General features: G+C 42.0%; 1 protein-coding gene across 2 annotated transcripts in view; it reads left to right on the forward strand.

Annotated features, from left to right (window-relative positions):
* The first annotated feature begins 66 nt into the window (after positions 1-66).
* Positions 67-16,149, forward strand: part of GASK1B (golgi associated kinase 1B) — a 56,087-nt gene continuing 40,004 nt past the window's right edge. The window contains exons 1-2 of one of the 2 annotated variants that reach the window (XM_070261456.1): positions 67-976; positions 1,094-1,191. In XM_070261456.1, coding sequence (XP_070117557.1) covers positions 67-976; positions 1,094-1,191 — 1,008 coding nt within the window. The remainder of the gene's footprint in view (positions 977-1,093; positions 1,192-16,149) is intronic. The other variant, XM_005607797.4, reaches the window with a different exon arrangement.

The raw sequence follows: 16,149 nt of genomic DNA on the forward strand, positions 1-16,149 counted from the left end.
GCATCATGTCAGCAGGAGCCCACTGCAGACTTTAAACTCTGTTCAACATGTGGATGAGGCAGAGAAATGACCTGTCCAGACAAGCCAGGGCAACTCATAAACTGGTTCATTTGCTCCCTGTGCGTCCCACGGGTGTGTAAACTCTGGAGCAGCCGGCGCCCGAGGACCCGGAGGAACCTCCTGCTGGGCACTGCCTGTGCCATCTACCTGGGCTTCCTGGTAAGCCAGGTGGGGCGCGCCTCTCTCCAGCACAGACGGGCAGCAGAAAAGGGGCCGCGCCAGAGCCGCGACACCGCCGAGGCATCCTTTCCCGAGATACCCTTGGATGGTACTCTGGCCCCTCCTGAGTCCCAGGGCAACGGAACCACTCTGCAGCCCAATGTGGTGTACATTACCCTACGTTCCAAGCGCAGCAAGCCCGCCAATATCCGTGGCACAGTGAAACCCAAGCGCAGGAAGAAGTATGCAGTGGCATCTCTGGACCCTGGACAGGAGGCTTTGGTTGGACCATCCATCCAGCAGCGGGAAGCTGCAAGGGCTGCTGATGCTGAAGTGCCTGGGTATGTCCAGGTAGGAAACTTGGCCAAGGTTGGGGAACGACCCTGGAGGTTGATACGAGGTCCTGGAGTACGAGGTGGGCGCTCAGATTTCCAGCTGCCCAAGACCAGGGAGAGCAACATCAGAATCTACAGCGAGAGCGCCCCCTCGTGGCTGAGCAAAGAAGACATCCGCAGAATGCGTTTGCTGGCCGATGGTGCAGTGGCAAGCGTCCAGCCAGTGTTCTCTAAGAGCCGAGCGCGCTTGCTGGTGCTGGAGGGGACCGCTGCTGGCGCCGAGCCCGGCTGCGGCCCTCTCCCCTGTGGGCTGCTCAAGCAGCCTTTGGACATGAGTGAGGTGTTTGCCTTCCACCTGGACAGGATCCTGGGACTCAACAGGACCCTGCCTTCTGTGAGCAGGAAATCAGAGTTCATCCAAGGTAACAGCTTCACATGCTTCGTTATTTGCAGCTGTTGGGGATTCGGGTTGATTTTCCCTTTTCCCTCACTCTCTTTTTCTGAGTGATTTTCTCCACCCACGTTTCCCATTTGGACAGCAGCAGCAGCGTGTCTTTCCATACGCTTGGCATTCTTTATTTTCTCAGTTTGGGAGGATAGGAGCGTTCCAGGGAAATGCTGTTCTCGACATGCAAGAGTAAGCCCACACTGTGTAATCTTTGCTCTCCATTTCCCTCACTGCACTTCCCAGTGGCTTATTAAATCTAATTAAAGCCGATGGCAATTTGCATGATGAGGAGGGCAAGCCAGGGTGGAGGCAGTGCTGACAGTCAGGCGTATTAGTAGACAGGTTACTACGGAAGTAAGTAGAATTTCATTCCTTAGAAGTTTTTAAAGGAAAGGGGGACTTGGGTTATCTTTCCTCAGCAGATGGAATGTTTTTAAGATGCCCAGAGCCAGACCATGTTAGATTCAACCCCTTAATTTTTCACAATGGATTTAATCCCTTTATTTTACAAAGAAAATGAGGCAAAAATAGGTGATTTCTTCAGTATATAAGCTAACTAGCTGTACGGTTTCTTTAAGCCCATGACTATGGTTTATTGAGCCTAATTTCCAAGATTCTCTCAGGTGACAAACATTTTGCAGGTTCTAGGGTATGTAGCCAGTCACTTCCATTGCAGGCAAAGGGGCTGGTCTGTGGCCAAACTCATGCCATATAAAGGATATTCTCTGAATCTTGAGGCTATTCCAAGGTTTGAGTACAAACTGGGTGGGTTGGTAGCTTGTGTTTGAAAGCAGAATGATCCCAGAAGTTGCCACTATGAATTTAGGCTGGCCCAACAGGCTAAAAAGGGCTCCAGAGAGATTATAAACTCAAGGGATATTCCTGTATTTCCTGTCACCATAAAACTTAGCATTTTAGTGAGAGTCTCACGGAGTCTGGACTGGAATAAATCAAAAGTCCTGGGAGTGTCTGAGAACTAAAGGGCATGTCCAATGGCTTTAGGATTGTAATTTAGTCTTAGAATGGGTTCTTCTTGCAGTACCTGTGATTTGCTTAGAAGATTTGGCGTTCCTTACTTATCCTGGTTCATGTCTAAGTGCTTCAGATTCACAGGTGTGTTTTGATGTCTCAAGGTCACAAAATAGTGCACTGTGATTATGCTGATGTGAGAGAGCCTCTCCAATATTTAATCGAATGTTGGTGACAGCTAATTTTTATTGGGTGCTCACTATTTGCTAAGCACTGTATTAATTGATCCATATAGTTCAAACACGCATTGACTCCTATGGTTCTCGAAACAATGCTATGAGGGAGGTACTGTTATTATTTCCATTCAGTAGATGAGAAAATTGAGGCTGAGTTAGGCAAAGTAGTTGGCCTCTACTCCCACAGCGACCATTAATGGCTCAACTGGGTTTCGAACCTAGGCCCAGCAAACTTTAGACCATAATCTCTCAACCACTGGGCTTCGGTGACTGTATTACTTATTATCCAAACTGGAACACCTGGAATGAAAGAAGATATTGTTGGGCATTGAGACAACAGGCATACACTGAGGCTGTCCTGGGCACAGCAGGGTGTAGGGTCATCCTTGTCATGCTGTATTGCCCTTCATTTTCATGTCATAAAGGCCCCTGAGAAGAGAAGGTGAACTTTTGAATCTATCCTGAGGCATGGTACTATGATAGACCTCTGAGCTTCCCTGGGATGCTCCTGGATGGAAGTTGGGAGAATAAAGTAGTGGGTAGCCTGGGCTCTGGAGCTAGACTGCCTAGGTTTGAATTTATCAGCTACATGAACTGGAAATGGTACAATCTCAGTACTAAGTTCACTGAGTCACTCACATAGCCTCCGAGCCTCACATATCATTTCTTTATGTGATAGGAGTAGAACTAAAATCCAGGTGTCCTGACTGTTAAGCTTTTTGATACCACGATTCCTCTTAGATATTTAATTCTGTGCTGTTTATATCCTGCGTCTTTGGGAATAAAGAGGGCAGTTGCATTCAATTTGAAGGAGGGTCTATAATCCCAGTATAGCCTGGCGTTCCTCAATACTTTCAGAAGTAAGTGGTGATGGAAAGAAACCATTAAGACTGTATTAGTATGTCTCTTAATGTGATGAATTAAATACCTAAGATTATATCTCAAGCAATACCAGATCATTCTTTGATCCTTCTCTGATTTAGTTATTGAGAGTCATAAAATCAGGCCAATTTCCTCAGGAGCCTATAAAGAGATTTAAATATAGTTATGAGCACTCTACACAATATAATTCTACTCACGTACACTATTATATTGATGTAAAGTACATAAACAGATCAGTTCTGGTCATGGTAGGAAATATATAGACAGTCTTAGGTTCTCAGTATCTCTCTCCATCCACCTATTTCTAGTCTTTTCCTGACCTGTGTCTTTCTTACCCCGACTCCCACAGAAGTGTGTATTTTCTTTCTAGGGACCTCTATTCTTCTCTTGGCCCAAGCTTACCTTTATTTGAGCCTCCTTGTCCACTTAAGGAGGTGATAGATATTATCTAGTTACCCAGCACGTATTTCTGGCTCATTCTATTTCATTGCTCACTGAGTGATGTCAGCATCATGGCGGAGTGAACTTGCCTGGGACTCTCTCCCCTCCAACATGCAACCAAAAGGGGCATCCATACTCCAACAGAGGACAGCCTAACACAACACAAAGGTGTCAGAGACATGCAGCCGTATGATGGAGGGTGGAGAGGATGGAGCCCCCATCGGAGGAGCTAGAACAGGGTAACAGAGAACTTTGCTCCCTCCCCTAAAGACTGCAATCCGTGACCGTGGGAGGCTCCATGAGGGGCAGGGGATGTTCATTCGTGGGAACATCAAGGACCCCAGAGGGCCATGCAGCCTAGAGGAAAGACCTCTACAGGGAGGAGAGCTTTTGCAGGGAGTGACCTCATCAAGCCAACACCCCAGGAGACCAGATATTGAGAGCAGAGTGAGAAAGCCTGGAGAGCACGCAGGAGAAATTACCCCTCCCCCACCCTCCTCGTGCCTACTTCACTGCTGGGGATCTCGGCTGAAGGCAGAGGGCTCAGAATACATGGCTTTTGACCCCCACCCAGTGGTGATAGGTGGTAACTGCAACCAAATAATATCAGGATGCATAAGATCTGACCCACCTCCTCTAGCCATATCAAACACTATATCAAATCTCCAGACCAGAGAGAAAATGACAAGTACCCAGAATTAAGTCCTGAGGACACAGAAATATGTAATCTAAATGACAATGAATTCAAAATAGCTATCATCAAAAAACTCAACGAGGTAAAAGAAAATGTAGAGAAACAATTCAATGAGTTCAGGAGCTGCTTCACAAAAGAGATTGAAACTATAAAGAAGAATCAGTCAGAAATATTAGAGATGAAAGACACAATGGAAGAGATAAAACAAAACATGGATTCTCTGAACATTCAAGTGGACATCATAGAGGAACATATTAGCATAATGGAAGATAGACATGTTGAAATGCTCCAGACAGAGGAGGAGAGAGAACTAAGACTAAAAAGAAAAGAAGAAAGTCTCCAAGAAATATCCAACTCAATTAGGAAATGCAAAATAAGAATTATAGGTATTCAAGAAGGAGAAGAGAAGGAGAATGGAGCAGAAAGCATGTTCAAAGAAATAATAGCAGAGAACTTTCCCAAACCTAGGGAAAGAGAGGGAAATCTGTGTGGAAGAAGCTTCCAGATATCCTAGATATGTCAGTGTAAAAAGACCTCCTGCAAGGCATATAGTAGTAAAACTGGCAAAAATGAATGACAAAGAAAGAATACTAAGGGCAGCAAGGCAGAAGAAAATAACTTACAAAGGAACGCCTATCCGGCTTTCAGGGGATTTCTCTGCGGAAACCTTACAAGCTAGGAGAGAATGGAATGACATATTCAAATCTTTAAAAAACAAAAATTTTTAGCCAAGAATACTCTAACCAGCAAGAATATCCTTCAGATATGAGGGAGAAATAAAAACTTTCCCAGACAAACAGAAGCTAAGGGAGTTTGTAGCCACAAGACCACCACCCCCCTACAAGAAATCCTCAAGAAGGCCCTCATACCTGAAAAAAAAAAGGGGGAGAAAGGAGAATCAGAATAGGATAGCAAATACTCAAGTATAGCGTTAAGCTAAAGGGAAAGAAAACACCAAAAACAAAGATAATCCTGTCATTTTAACCACAAACTCACAACACAAGTTGGAATAAGATGTGAGAAATACAATTTAGGAGGGGAGGAGGAAAGGGACTGAATTGGTTTAGACTAAGGAAATAAGAGGCCATCAGAAAATGGACTATCTTATACACGAGATTCTGAATACAAACCTCAGGGTAACCACTAAACAAAAAAGCAGAACAGAGACACAAATAATAAATAAGGAGAAAACAAAGAAACACATCATAAAAAAACTATATCATTGCTTTGTATTATAATTGTTTGTGTAATCACCTATGCCTTCCCACTAATCTCTAGGTCTGTGAAGGTAGAGATATTTCTTGTCTTGTTTGTCATTGCAATTCTAGATCCTAATGGAGAGTCTGGCACATAGTAGGTACTCAATAAATATTTTTGAATGAATGCAGGAATGCATTCTTGGCCTGTTCCATTGACTCTAAGCAGTAAATCTATATTTGCCTCCGGCTTCTAATACTCATGACAAGTACTACCATTTTTAGTCCTAAATCCTGGCTGGGATTTCTCCTGGAGGTTCTTATAAAGAGCTCATTGTAGAGGTAATGAAAAAATGTCCTTGGCAGCCTCTGTATAATGCAAATAATAAGATTTATAAAGCTTGTTTCTGTGAGTCCCATCAATATGGTTTGCTGGTCTCGCACTATAATGTAATTTGATAATGAGTCTTCTGTAGGAGGAACAATAGGATTTAGCTTAGGCATGTATTTCTCTGATGATCTGGCTTGGTCTTAGACCAAGACCAATATCTGGGAGAGTGGCTAGCCAGCAAATCTTGTAAGTTATCTTCTCTAAATGTTGTTTCTGTTCTCTGACTTTTGATTAATGTTTGTGAAAATAAATTCATGCCTAGTACCAAGAACACAGCTAGTCTGTATTGTGAGTTGAATACAGGTGTTTGGCTTTTCTCAGTTAATCTTTCCAAGAAACCTATGCAGTATACGTTTTATTTTTACCTCAATTTTGAGATGAAAGAAAGGTAATAAGAAGACAGCTCAAGATTGTACAATGAGTTTGTTGTCTGGAAAGAATTCAAACCCTTGTCTTCTATCTTCCAAGTCTTTCCTTTTTTTAATCAATCTGTTCCCCTCAACAAATCCTTTAAGGGGCCTTAAGGTATGCCTTTTTTCTTCACCACCACAATCTATTAGTATATCTAGTTATTTAATATAACTAGAAACAGACAACTTACACACTGATGCACAGATACAGGCTATGGGAACCTCTTTTTTTCTCAAGGAGACAACAACCTTAACCATAGCAAGAGTAATGCTGGTGTTACCATATAGCAGGCACTGTTTTAAGTACTGTGCATGCATTGTCTCGCTAAATCCTCATACTACTTTTACAAGGTGGGTACTCTGTAAGAGACATTTTGTGGATGTGAAAATAGAGGCTCAGAATAATGAAGTACCTTGCTCAAAGTCATGTAAATTGCCTGGATGTAAAAAAGATATATGAGATGCAAAGGGAGACGTAAAAGAGAATCCAATGCTATGATTTGAATGATCTGCCTGCCCCCAGCCTCTCAGGTGAAGCTTTCTGTTGACTCAGTCCAAAGACAAAAGGTATCAATTATAAGGCTCATATTCAGGGTCTTTTTTTTTGAGGAAGATTAGCCCAGAGCTAACATCTGCCGCCAATCCTCCTCTTTTTGCTGAGGAAGACTGGCCCTGAGCTAACATCCATGCCCATCTTCCTCTGCTCTATATGTGGGACACCTACCGCAGCATGGCTTGAAAAGGGATGCATAAGTCTGCACCCAGGAACTGAACTGGTGAACCCTGGGCCACCGAAGTGGAACATGTGAACTTAACCGCTGCACTGCTGGGCAGGCCCTTAGAGTCTTTTAAATTAGTAAAATGGATGTTTGCGATTCAATCAGCACAGAGCTGTTAGTTCAGGTTAATCTGGGACAGGTTTGTATAAATTGATGAATTCTCCTTGAATACAAAAATATATAAGTGAAATTAGTGGACTTAACTGGCCTTTTACTGAATACCAGACCATTTTCTGACAGGTGTAACTCCAAAGATAACCCAGAAAATGAGAAGAGTGTGCTTGGGGAACAGCAAGGTTATCATTAGGTAGGGAGTGCAGCAGTGTACCATACTACAAAATTCAGCAATTATCATGAAGCAGAGCCTCATCCTACGCATGTCTGCGGGAAATGCAAAAGTGAGTTGAAATACAGCATCAAAGGGCTGTTTAAAAAAAATCCATTTCTGCAATCATGAAATCTTGTTCAATTTGAATCTATAAAGAGTCTAGTGTTATGTATCACACGCTGCCTACACTGCATTTGGTATCTTTTGTCTACTCCATCACTTAACACGTCCACACAGCAGATAGTATTGATACTTTAAATATGGGTGATGTTATGAAATTTGCCCAAGGACACATACATAGTGAGCAGTGGAACTGTAATTTGTACCCAATTCTGTCTGACACTAAAGCCTCCTCATGTTTCTTCTCTTAACCCATACCACTACCACCTCTCAAATATAACTTGGCGTAATTATGGGTTAGTGACAAAAATGTGCAAATTTTAGTATGGTGATTTCTGATTTACCACTATGCCAACATTTTTAATTAATTTCTTCTTTCAATTCTACAATTTAACATTGAAAATATTTTTACTCAGGGGAAGAATTGACGTATCATTCTGAACACTGCTACAAGGGTTGTTTTTTTTTTAAATGCAAGCCAATGTTACCAGATTTTCTTGTTTTTCCAAAAATAATCATATGGATGCAAATGTGGCTGAACATATTAGTGCGTTTTCTTCCAAACTGTCTTTGCAAAAGTCATAAATCATTGCAAAGGTCACCAGATACTGGGTGATACTGACACATTTCGATAATTTTTTTAACAAAATATTTAAAAATATTTATCTAAGACAAGACAAAGCAGACTATGTCCATGTAAAAGTCAAGAGCACAGGAAAACCCAGCACCCCTCTGTGATCTTCGATTTAGCAACTTTGCCAAAGCTCCCCTCGCAGTCTGCACAGTAATGTGAATGAATCCCAAGGGACACCATTTTGGTAGCATTTAAGCATTGTACTATTTTTCATGCTGATGGAAGATGCATTATGTATGCTTTATTTTTAGGATGCTGTTTTATTGCCACAGAGCTGTCACACTGAATTAAGGTAGTCTAGTTCCAGGAATTCTGTGTGTCAAGGCTGCTTAGAAGACAAACTACAGGCACGCCACCAACTTCCATTTAAATTCATTGTAGATCCCACATTGCTCACGTTTTCCAACTGGTATTGCCTCGTCCATTATGAAGTAGGAGAAAGACATTGTGTATTTTCCACTCTTTCCGAGTCCACGCGAGCAGCCCTGTGAGTTGCTGGGTGATGGCGTGGTTGCCAGAGCAAGGGGCTGGCAGCTGCGCATCTCGCGTGGCTTCAGGCTGTCTGGCAGGGACAGGGTCTTTTGTAGAGAGTTAGGAGAATGACCCAGATGACCCCACAACTTGGAAACACACTGACTTCAAAATCCTAGAAATCTTGGACATAGGTGCAAACTGTCTTCTAAGATATTTATTTAGGAGGGTAAGAATCTTGTTTTAGTTTTAAAAATCTAGATTGAAAGCACATTGTGTTCTTTATCAGAAAAGCCCTAAGGGTATTTCTTTAGCAATCAAATTGAGCTGGTCAGTTTAAGACTTTCACTCATCAGTGAACAAAAGTTTACTGAGCATCTGCTTCAAGCAGCACCCCGCTCTAGGGCCCTCTTGGTTGCTCTCTACATGCCTTCATAGACAAAGTGGGGGAACGGGGGAATGTTCTCTGCTGTGCCTCTGAAACTTGTCCCCTGATGTCCCACATGACTGGGACAGAGGGGACACCGAATAGTTGCCACGTTTCTCACAGCGTAAAACATGCATGTGCCTCAGTTCCATTCAGTCTATTCCCTTCTATGCTATCACACTGATCTTTTCTTCTTTTAAGAAGTATTTATTGAGCACCTGCTCTGTGCCTGCCACTCTTCTAGTCATTGGGGACTACGTCAATGAACAACACGGTCAAGAATCCCTGCCCCACGGAGCTGACACTAGTGGGCTGTGTGAGAGTTCAGTGGGCTGGGGGGAATCTTCTTATTGCCACTGATTTCAGGATTCACTCAGCACCAGCCTGAGCCCAAGGTCATGACCTTTCCCTTAGAACTGAATCTGTTGCTGTGTCTGGGTTGGTCTACAGATAACACAGGTGCAGAAGGCCTAGACGGCCCCCTCTAACCTCAGTTAATGGGCAAATATTGAAGTTTCAGTCGAATTCAGTTGTCATCGATTGCGTTCACTTTGTGTGTGCATGGCACTGCTCTAAGCATAGGGAGGAAGCCGTACGGCCTTTAAGTCAAATAGCTTTGTAGTTAAGAGTGTGGACTGGCATATTAGTTTGCTAGGGCTGCCATCACAAAATACCAGACTGGGTGGCTTAAACATCAGGAATTTATTTTCTTACAGTTCTGGAGGCTAGAAGTCCAACATCAAGGTGTCAGCAGGTTTGGTGTTTCCTGAGGCCTCTGTCCTTGACTTGCAGGTGGCTGCCTTCTTGTTGTGCCCTGACGTGGCCCTTCCTCTGGGTGTGTACATCCCTAGTGTCCCTCTGTGACTCTAATCTCCTCTTCTTGTAAGGACACCTGGTATATTGGGTTAGGGCCCACCATAATGGCCTTATTTTATCTTAATTACTTCTTTAAAGGCCCAGCTCCAAATACCGTCACAATCTGAGGTACTGAGGGTTAGAGCTTTAACATATGAATTTTGAGAGAACACAATTCACTTCATACCAACTGGCAATCTAGACTCCCTGGGTTTGAATCCTGGTTCTACCACTTGATAGCTGTGTAACCTGGGATAATTAACTAAATTGCTTTGTACCTTATTTCTTCATTAGTATAATAAGGAGGATGATAAAAATAAGTGGATGATAACAGTACTTATTTCATAGAGTTATGGTGAGAATTGATATGTATAAAATATGTCTAGCAGTGCCTAACACATAGTAACACTCAGTAATTGTTACCTATTGTTGTCATTCAGTTTCTAAGCTGATTCAGCTCTTTGTGATGTGTTTCCTTAGATTTTCTTAGTTTATCTAGATTGATGTTTACTTGAACTAAGTAAACAGGCTCCGAAAATTGCTATTTAAAGAAAGTGCGTGGAGTTGATAGTGGATAATACCCATCTCTCTCATTTGTGGAGTGCTAGGCACTTTCCATTCATTATCTCACTAAATTTCACAACAGCCCCATACATTAGACATTCTTGTACAGATTTTCTGTGGGAAAAATAACAATAACATATGTCAGAGAATAACATATGTCCTCCAAAGGCCCAGAGGTCGTGTGTCATGGGGTTGGGCTGTAGACATGGATCAAGAGGACTCCATAGCCTTGTTCTTCATCCCTGCGGTGAACTGTCTCCATTATCTCTTCACAGCATGTGTTAGCTCCAATGATTGTGATCTGGGGCTTTCCCAGTTAATCACACTTTCAGATGGTAACCCACTTTCCCCACTGCCTTTCTGTCTGATTCTCAAATGTATCCACGATCCCTTAACTGTTCCCCTTCTCATCACAGTGATTTGGGGTTGGGGGAGAGAGGCGGTGGTGTTCCCACCATCCCTATTTTCATCATTTTATTCTAGTGTCTCGTGGAATTATAGAGACATGGGAGTGATTACTGAGTACAAGCTGTGTAGAGTGAGGGCCTGGTAACCTCTGTACATCCTCACCTCTATTTCTCAAGTTTCTCTCTAATCTGTCTTGGTTCATTTAGAGTGGGGACGGTGAAATCACAGCCAACTAGGAGGTCACACCAACCAAACTTTTAGTTAGGGCCCATTGACTGTTCCTTAGAACCTAAGGGCTATAGATGAAAACTGGGGGATTTAGAAAAACTCATTCATTCATTCATTACAATTTTGGAATGTTTGCTTTGGTCCAGAAATGATATAAGGGGCTGGAAATCCAAAGATGATTAAGAAATAGTCCCTGCTCTCACAGAGCGCTCAGCTTGTAGGGCAGGCGACAGCTGAGCAAGCCTGCCATACGAGAAGGGTATGGTAAAGACCTCAATGGGAATGGTTTTTGGAGCCCCTGCAGACACAGAGAAGGAGACTTTAGCCCAGAATGTGTGTGTAGGGCGGTAGGCGGGGGGACTGTACAAACTTTTAGAAGAGATAATGTCAGAACTGGTTCTTAAAAGTCACTGTGGGTGGAGTGAGAGATGGGGTGGGTGTAGAAAGGGGAGAGAGAGAGATGTGTGCAAAACTTGTGAACGCAGAGTGTGCTTAGCAAACTGCAAATAGTTCTGAAAAAAAGGAGATTAGGGTTTGTGGGGGCTGTTGTGGGGTATGGTTGAAGTGAGATAAAGCTGTGGTGAGTGGAGCTTGGTTGGTTTTATGTCATGTAAGGACATGGACTTTATCTTGCAGATAATGGGGAATCTTTGAAGGGTTTGAAGAGGAGGAGTTATGTAATGGGCTCTGCATTGCAGGAGGGTCGTTCTGGTTAGGAATTCGTGGTTCCTTTATCTACATTAATAAACACGAAATTGTCCGGGACCGGGTCATCCTGATGTGACCAAGACTTGGTTTGCAAAACGTGATTGTTTGTGGAGCCTGGCATAGTGACCACATCATCACCGCCCTCTAAAGCCTGCTTTGATTCCTGTTTTTTAAACGGAATATTGGGACAGGAAGCGTCTGGGAGTTTCCATTTATGTAGCGGAAGTCCAGGGCAGACCTAGAAAGCAGAAGTTCCTGTCCATTAGTCAAAGGTTCGGAACAAAGAAGGACACTTTGTTTTTAAAATAGAACTGATGATTTCGATTGTTTAAGTGGCGTGTGATGGAGGAAGTCACAAGACATTCTCCTTTCCTGCTTCCTCAGCGTGATGCTCAGCTAACTCTTGAGGAAATATGGAAATTATTTTAACTCAGTCCAGTCTAGAGAAAACAAGCTGTGAAGTAAAAAACAGATAAGTAAATACATTTATTTTTTGTTTGAAGAAATGTATTTAAATCACCCAGGAATCTATTTCTAAGACAAGTCCCTATAGCTAGGACTTTGCTGGCTGTATAGAATTGATACAGAAAAGATCTTTGAATTCTGCCTTTCTACCACCTCCCCCCTTCTTAAATCATAAAAACCAAACATAGGTTTGGTTGTTTTTCATATTTGACAGTGCTGTGTTTCCAGTATCTCGGTGCATTCTCATACATCCCTGCCAGACAGATTTGGAAGTACTCTTCTCGCACCTGGGGGAACTCAGTGCCTCAGTCAGGGCAGCTAGAGATGTGGCTCAGGTCCTCTGGAGACCAGTGATGGGATCAAGAAGAGAATCAACACCTGTGAATCCTTTTTCTACCCCACCCCATATTCTCAGCTCCTTTTCAGCAAAGGTTCTTTTTCTTAACTGTGGCCTTTCACCACATAGCTATTTTGGGGCACAGTATTTCTTCATTTCTTGGCTTCATGCTGAGAACCCAGTCTTTATTTTAGTCCTTCATTTGTTCCCTTCAAAACATTTGTTCAACTGGCAAACATTTTATTTGATCATCATTATGTGTACACACTTGTCTGTTTCTGTGAAACTCCAAGCTCTCTAAGGCCTGGGTCTTGCCTGGGACTGGGATCTTGCCAGGCCTCCTTTTTCGGTATGCTTCTTTCTCAATTCTTTCTATCCAAAACATGGGAACCAAATAGGCCCAGATATTGAGGGACAGTTGTAAATACTTGTTTTTTGAATAAGTGAATAAACAATATTTAAAACCCTGAGCAGAAGTAAGATTTTATCTCATCCTTCAAATTTCCTCCTCTTTCAAGGCTGCACAGAATCTTGCATTCCCATTCTGCCCTCTCTCACAGTTACTAACTTGCTTGCATTCACCATCTCTAAACCAAGAGCTCTTACCTGCTTTTCACTTCAGTCTAAGACTTTTAATTGCTAACACCCTACTGTGATAGACACTCTCGAAAAATAGAGCAGATAGTACTTAGGGGATCATTAACAACCAGACACCTGCTACTATCACTGGCATTGCATCAACATCAACCATTGCTTTTAGCGTTAGAGATCCGCATCATTAAGGTTTTCCTTTACTGCATTGGACATTTGTGATGGAATCGGACAGAATTTGTTTCCCATAACTAAGACGAGCCTCGAGTTTTGACTGGCCTTTGTTTTCTTTAATGGGTTTGTAGAGTTTTGTTTGTTTCTTGTTTTTTGGTGAGGAAGATTGGCCCTGAGCTAACACCTGTTGCCAATCTTCCTCTTTTTGCTTGAGGAAGAGTGGTCCTGACCTAACATCTGTGCACATCTTCCTCTGTTTTGTACGTGGGTTGCTGCCACAGCATGGCTTGATGAGTGGTGTGTAGGTCTGCACGCAGGAACCAAACCCACGAACCCTAGGCCACTGTTATGGAGCGTGCCGAACTTAACCACTATGGCCACCGGGCTGGCCCTGTAGAGTTATTTTTAGTGAAGGGCTCTGAGCTGAACTGTCGCTTTCCTTTTTGTCTTTTTTTTTTTTTTATTGAGTTAATGATAGGTTACAATTTTGTGAAATTTCAGTTGTACATTAATGTTTGTCATTCATCTTGTAGGTGCGCCACTTCACCCTTTGTGCCCACCCCCATCCCACCTTTCCCCTGGTAGACACTAATCTGTTCTCTTTGTCCACATTTTTAAATTCCTCATATGAGTGGAGTCATACAGAGATTATCCTTCTCTAACTGGCTTATTTCACTTAACATAATTCCCTCAAGGTCCATCCATGTTATTGCAAATGGAATGATTTTGTTCTGTTTTGCAGCTGAGTAGTATTCCATTGTATATATGTACCACATCTTCTTTATCCAATCATCTGTTGATGGGCACTTAGGTTGCTTCCATGTCTTGGCTATTGTAAATAATGCTGCAATGAACATTGGGGTGCATAGGACTTTTGGGATTGCTGACTTCAAGCTCTTTGGATAGATACCCAGTAGTGGAATGGCTGGATCGTATGGTAGTTCTATTGTTAATTTTTTGAGGAATCTCCATACTGTTTTCCATAGTGGCTGCATCAGTTTGCATTCCCACCAGCAGTGTATGAGGGTTCCTTTTTCTCCACAACCTCTCCAACATTTGTTACTATTAGTTTTAGATATTTTTGTCATTCTAACAGGTGTAAGGTGATATCTTAGTGTAGTTTTGATTTGCATTTCCCTGATGATCAGCGAAGATGAGCATCTTTTCATGTGCCTATTGGCCATTTGTATATCTTCTTTGGAGAAATGTATGTTCATGTCTCCAGCCCATTTTTTGATTGGGTTGTTTGATTTTTTGTTGTTGAGTTGTGAGAGTTCTTTATATATTATGGATATTAAGCCTTTGTCAGATATATGACTTGCAAATATTTTTTCCCAGTTAGTGGGTTGTTTTTTTGTTTCAATCCTGTTTTCATTTGCCTTGAAGAAGCTCTTTAGGCTGATGAAGTCCCGTTTGTTTATTCTTTCTATTGTTTCCCTTCTCTGAGAAGGCATGGTGTCTGAAAAGATCCTTTTAATACTGATGTCAAAGAGTGTACTGCCTACGTTTTCTTCTAGAAGCCTTATGGTTTCAGGTCTCACCTTTAGGTCTTTGATCCATTTTGGGTTTATTTTGGTGAATGGTGAAAAAGAATGGTCAATTTTCATTCTTTTACATATGGCTTTCCAGTTTTCCCAGCACCATTTGTTGAAAAGACTTTCTTTTCTCCATTGTATGCCCTCAGCTCCTTTGTTGAAGATAAGCTGTCCATAGATGTGTGGTTTTATTTCTGGGCTTTCAATTCTGTTCCATTGATCTGTGCACCTGTTTTTGTACCAGTACCATGCTGTTTTGATTACTGTACCTTTGTACTATGTTCTGAAGTCAGGGATTGTGATGCCTCTCATTTTGTTCTTTTGTCTCAGGATTGCTTTAGCAATTTGGGGTCTTTTGTTGCCCCATATGAATTTTAGGATTCTTTGTTCTAATTCTGTAAAGAATGTCATTGGGATTCTGATTGGGATAGCGTCGAATCTGTAGATTGTTTTAGGTAGAATGGACATCTTAACTATGTTTATTCTTCCAGTCCATGTACATGGACTGTTTTTCCATCTCCTTATGTTGTCGTCCAATTCTCTCAGAAAGGCCTTGTAATTTTCATTATATAGGTCCTTCACTTCCTTAGTTAAATTTACCCCGAGGTATTTTATTCTTTTTCTTGCGATTGTGAATGTTATTGTGTTCTTGATTTCTTTTTCTGTTAGTTTGTTATTAGAATATAGAAATGCTACTGATTTATGAAAATTGATTTTATACCCTGAAATTTTGCTGTAGTTGTTGATTACTTCTAAGAGTTTTCCAATGGATTCTTTGGGGTTTTCTATATATAAGATCATGTCATCTGCATACAGCGAGAGTTTCACTTCTTCCCTCCCTATTTGGATTCCTTTTATTCCTTTTTCTTGCCTGATTGCTCTGGTCAGGACCTCCAGTGCTATGTTAAATAAGAGTGGTGATAGAGGGCATCCTTGTCTCGTTCCTGTTTTCAGGGGGATGGCACTCAGTTTTTGCCCATTGAGTATGATGTTGGCTGTGGGTTTCCTTTTTGTTTTGTTCACAAGAAATCTTGGAACTTGGCCCATGTGATAGGACTTTTGATTTCAGAGCTCAGGATGTTTTTACTTATTTTTGCTCAGTGACAAATGCAGACAGACACTCACAACTTCACCCAAAATGCTTAGCATTCACCTATAGTTCAACAAAACCAGTCAGCCAGCGTTCAAAGTGAAGGGCATTTAATAAATTCAGGCAAAGGAGATTGTGCATAGCATTCATTCTTAGTGAATTTTCATGTTCATCTTCTCCAAAGAGTATCTTCTTGGTGCTTCTGAATAAAGAA

This window comes from Equus caballus, chromosome 2 (assembly GCF_041296265.1).
Source record: "Equus caballus isolate H_3958 breed thoroughbred chromosome 2, TB-T2T, whole genome shotgun sequence".
Taxonomy (NCBI): domain Eukaryota; kingdom Metazoa; phylum Chordata; class Mammalia; order Perissodactyla; family Equidae; genus Equus; species Equus caballus.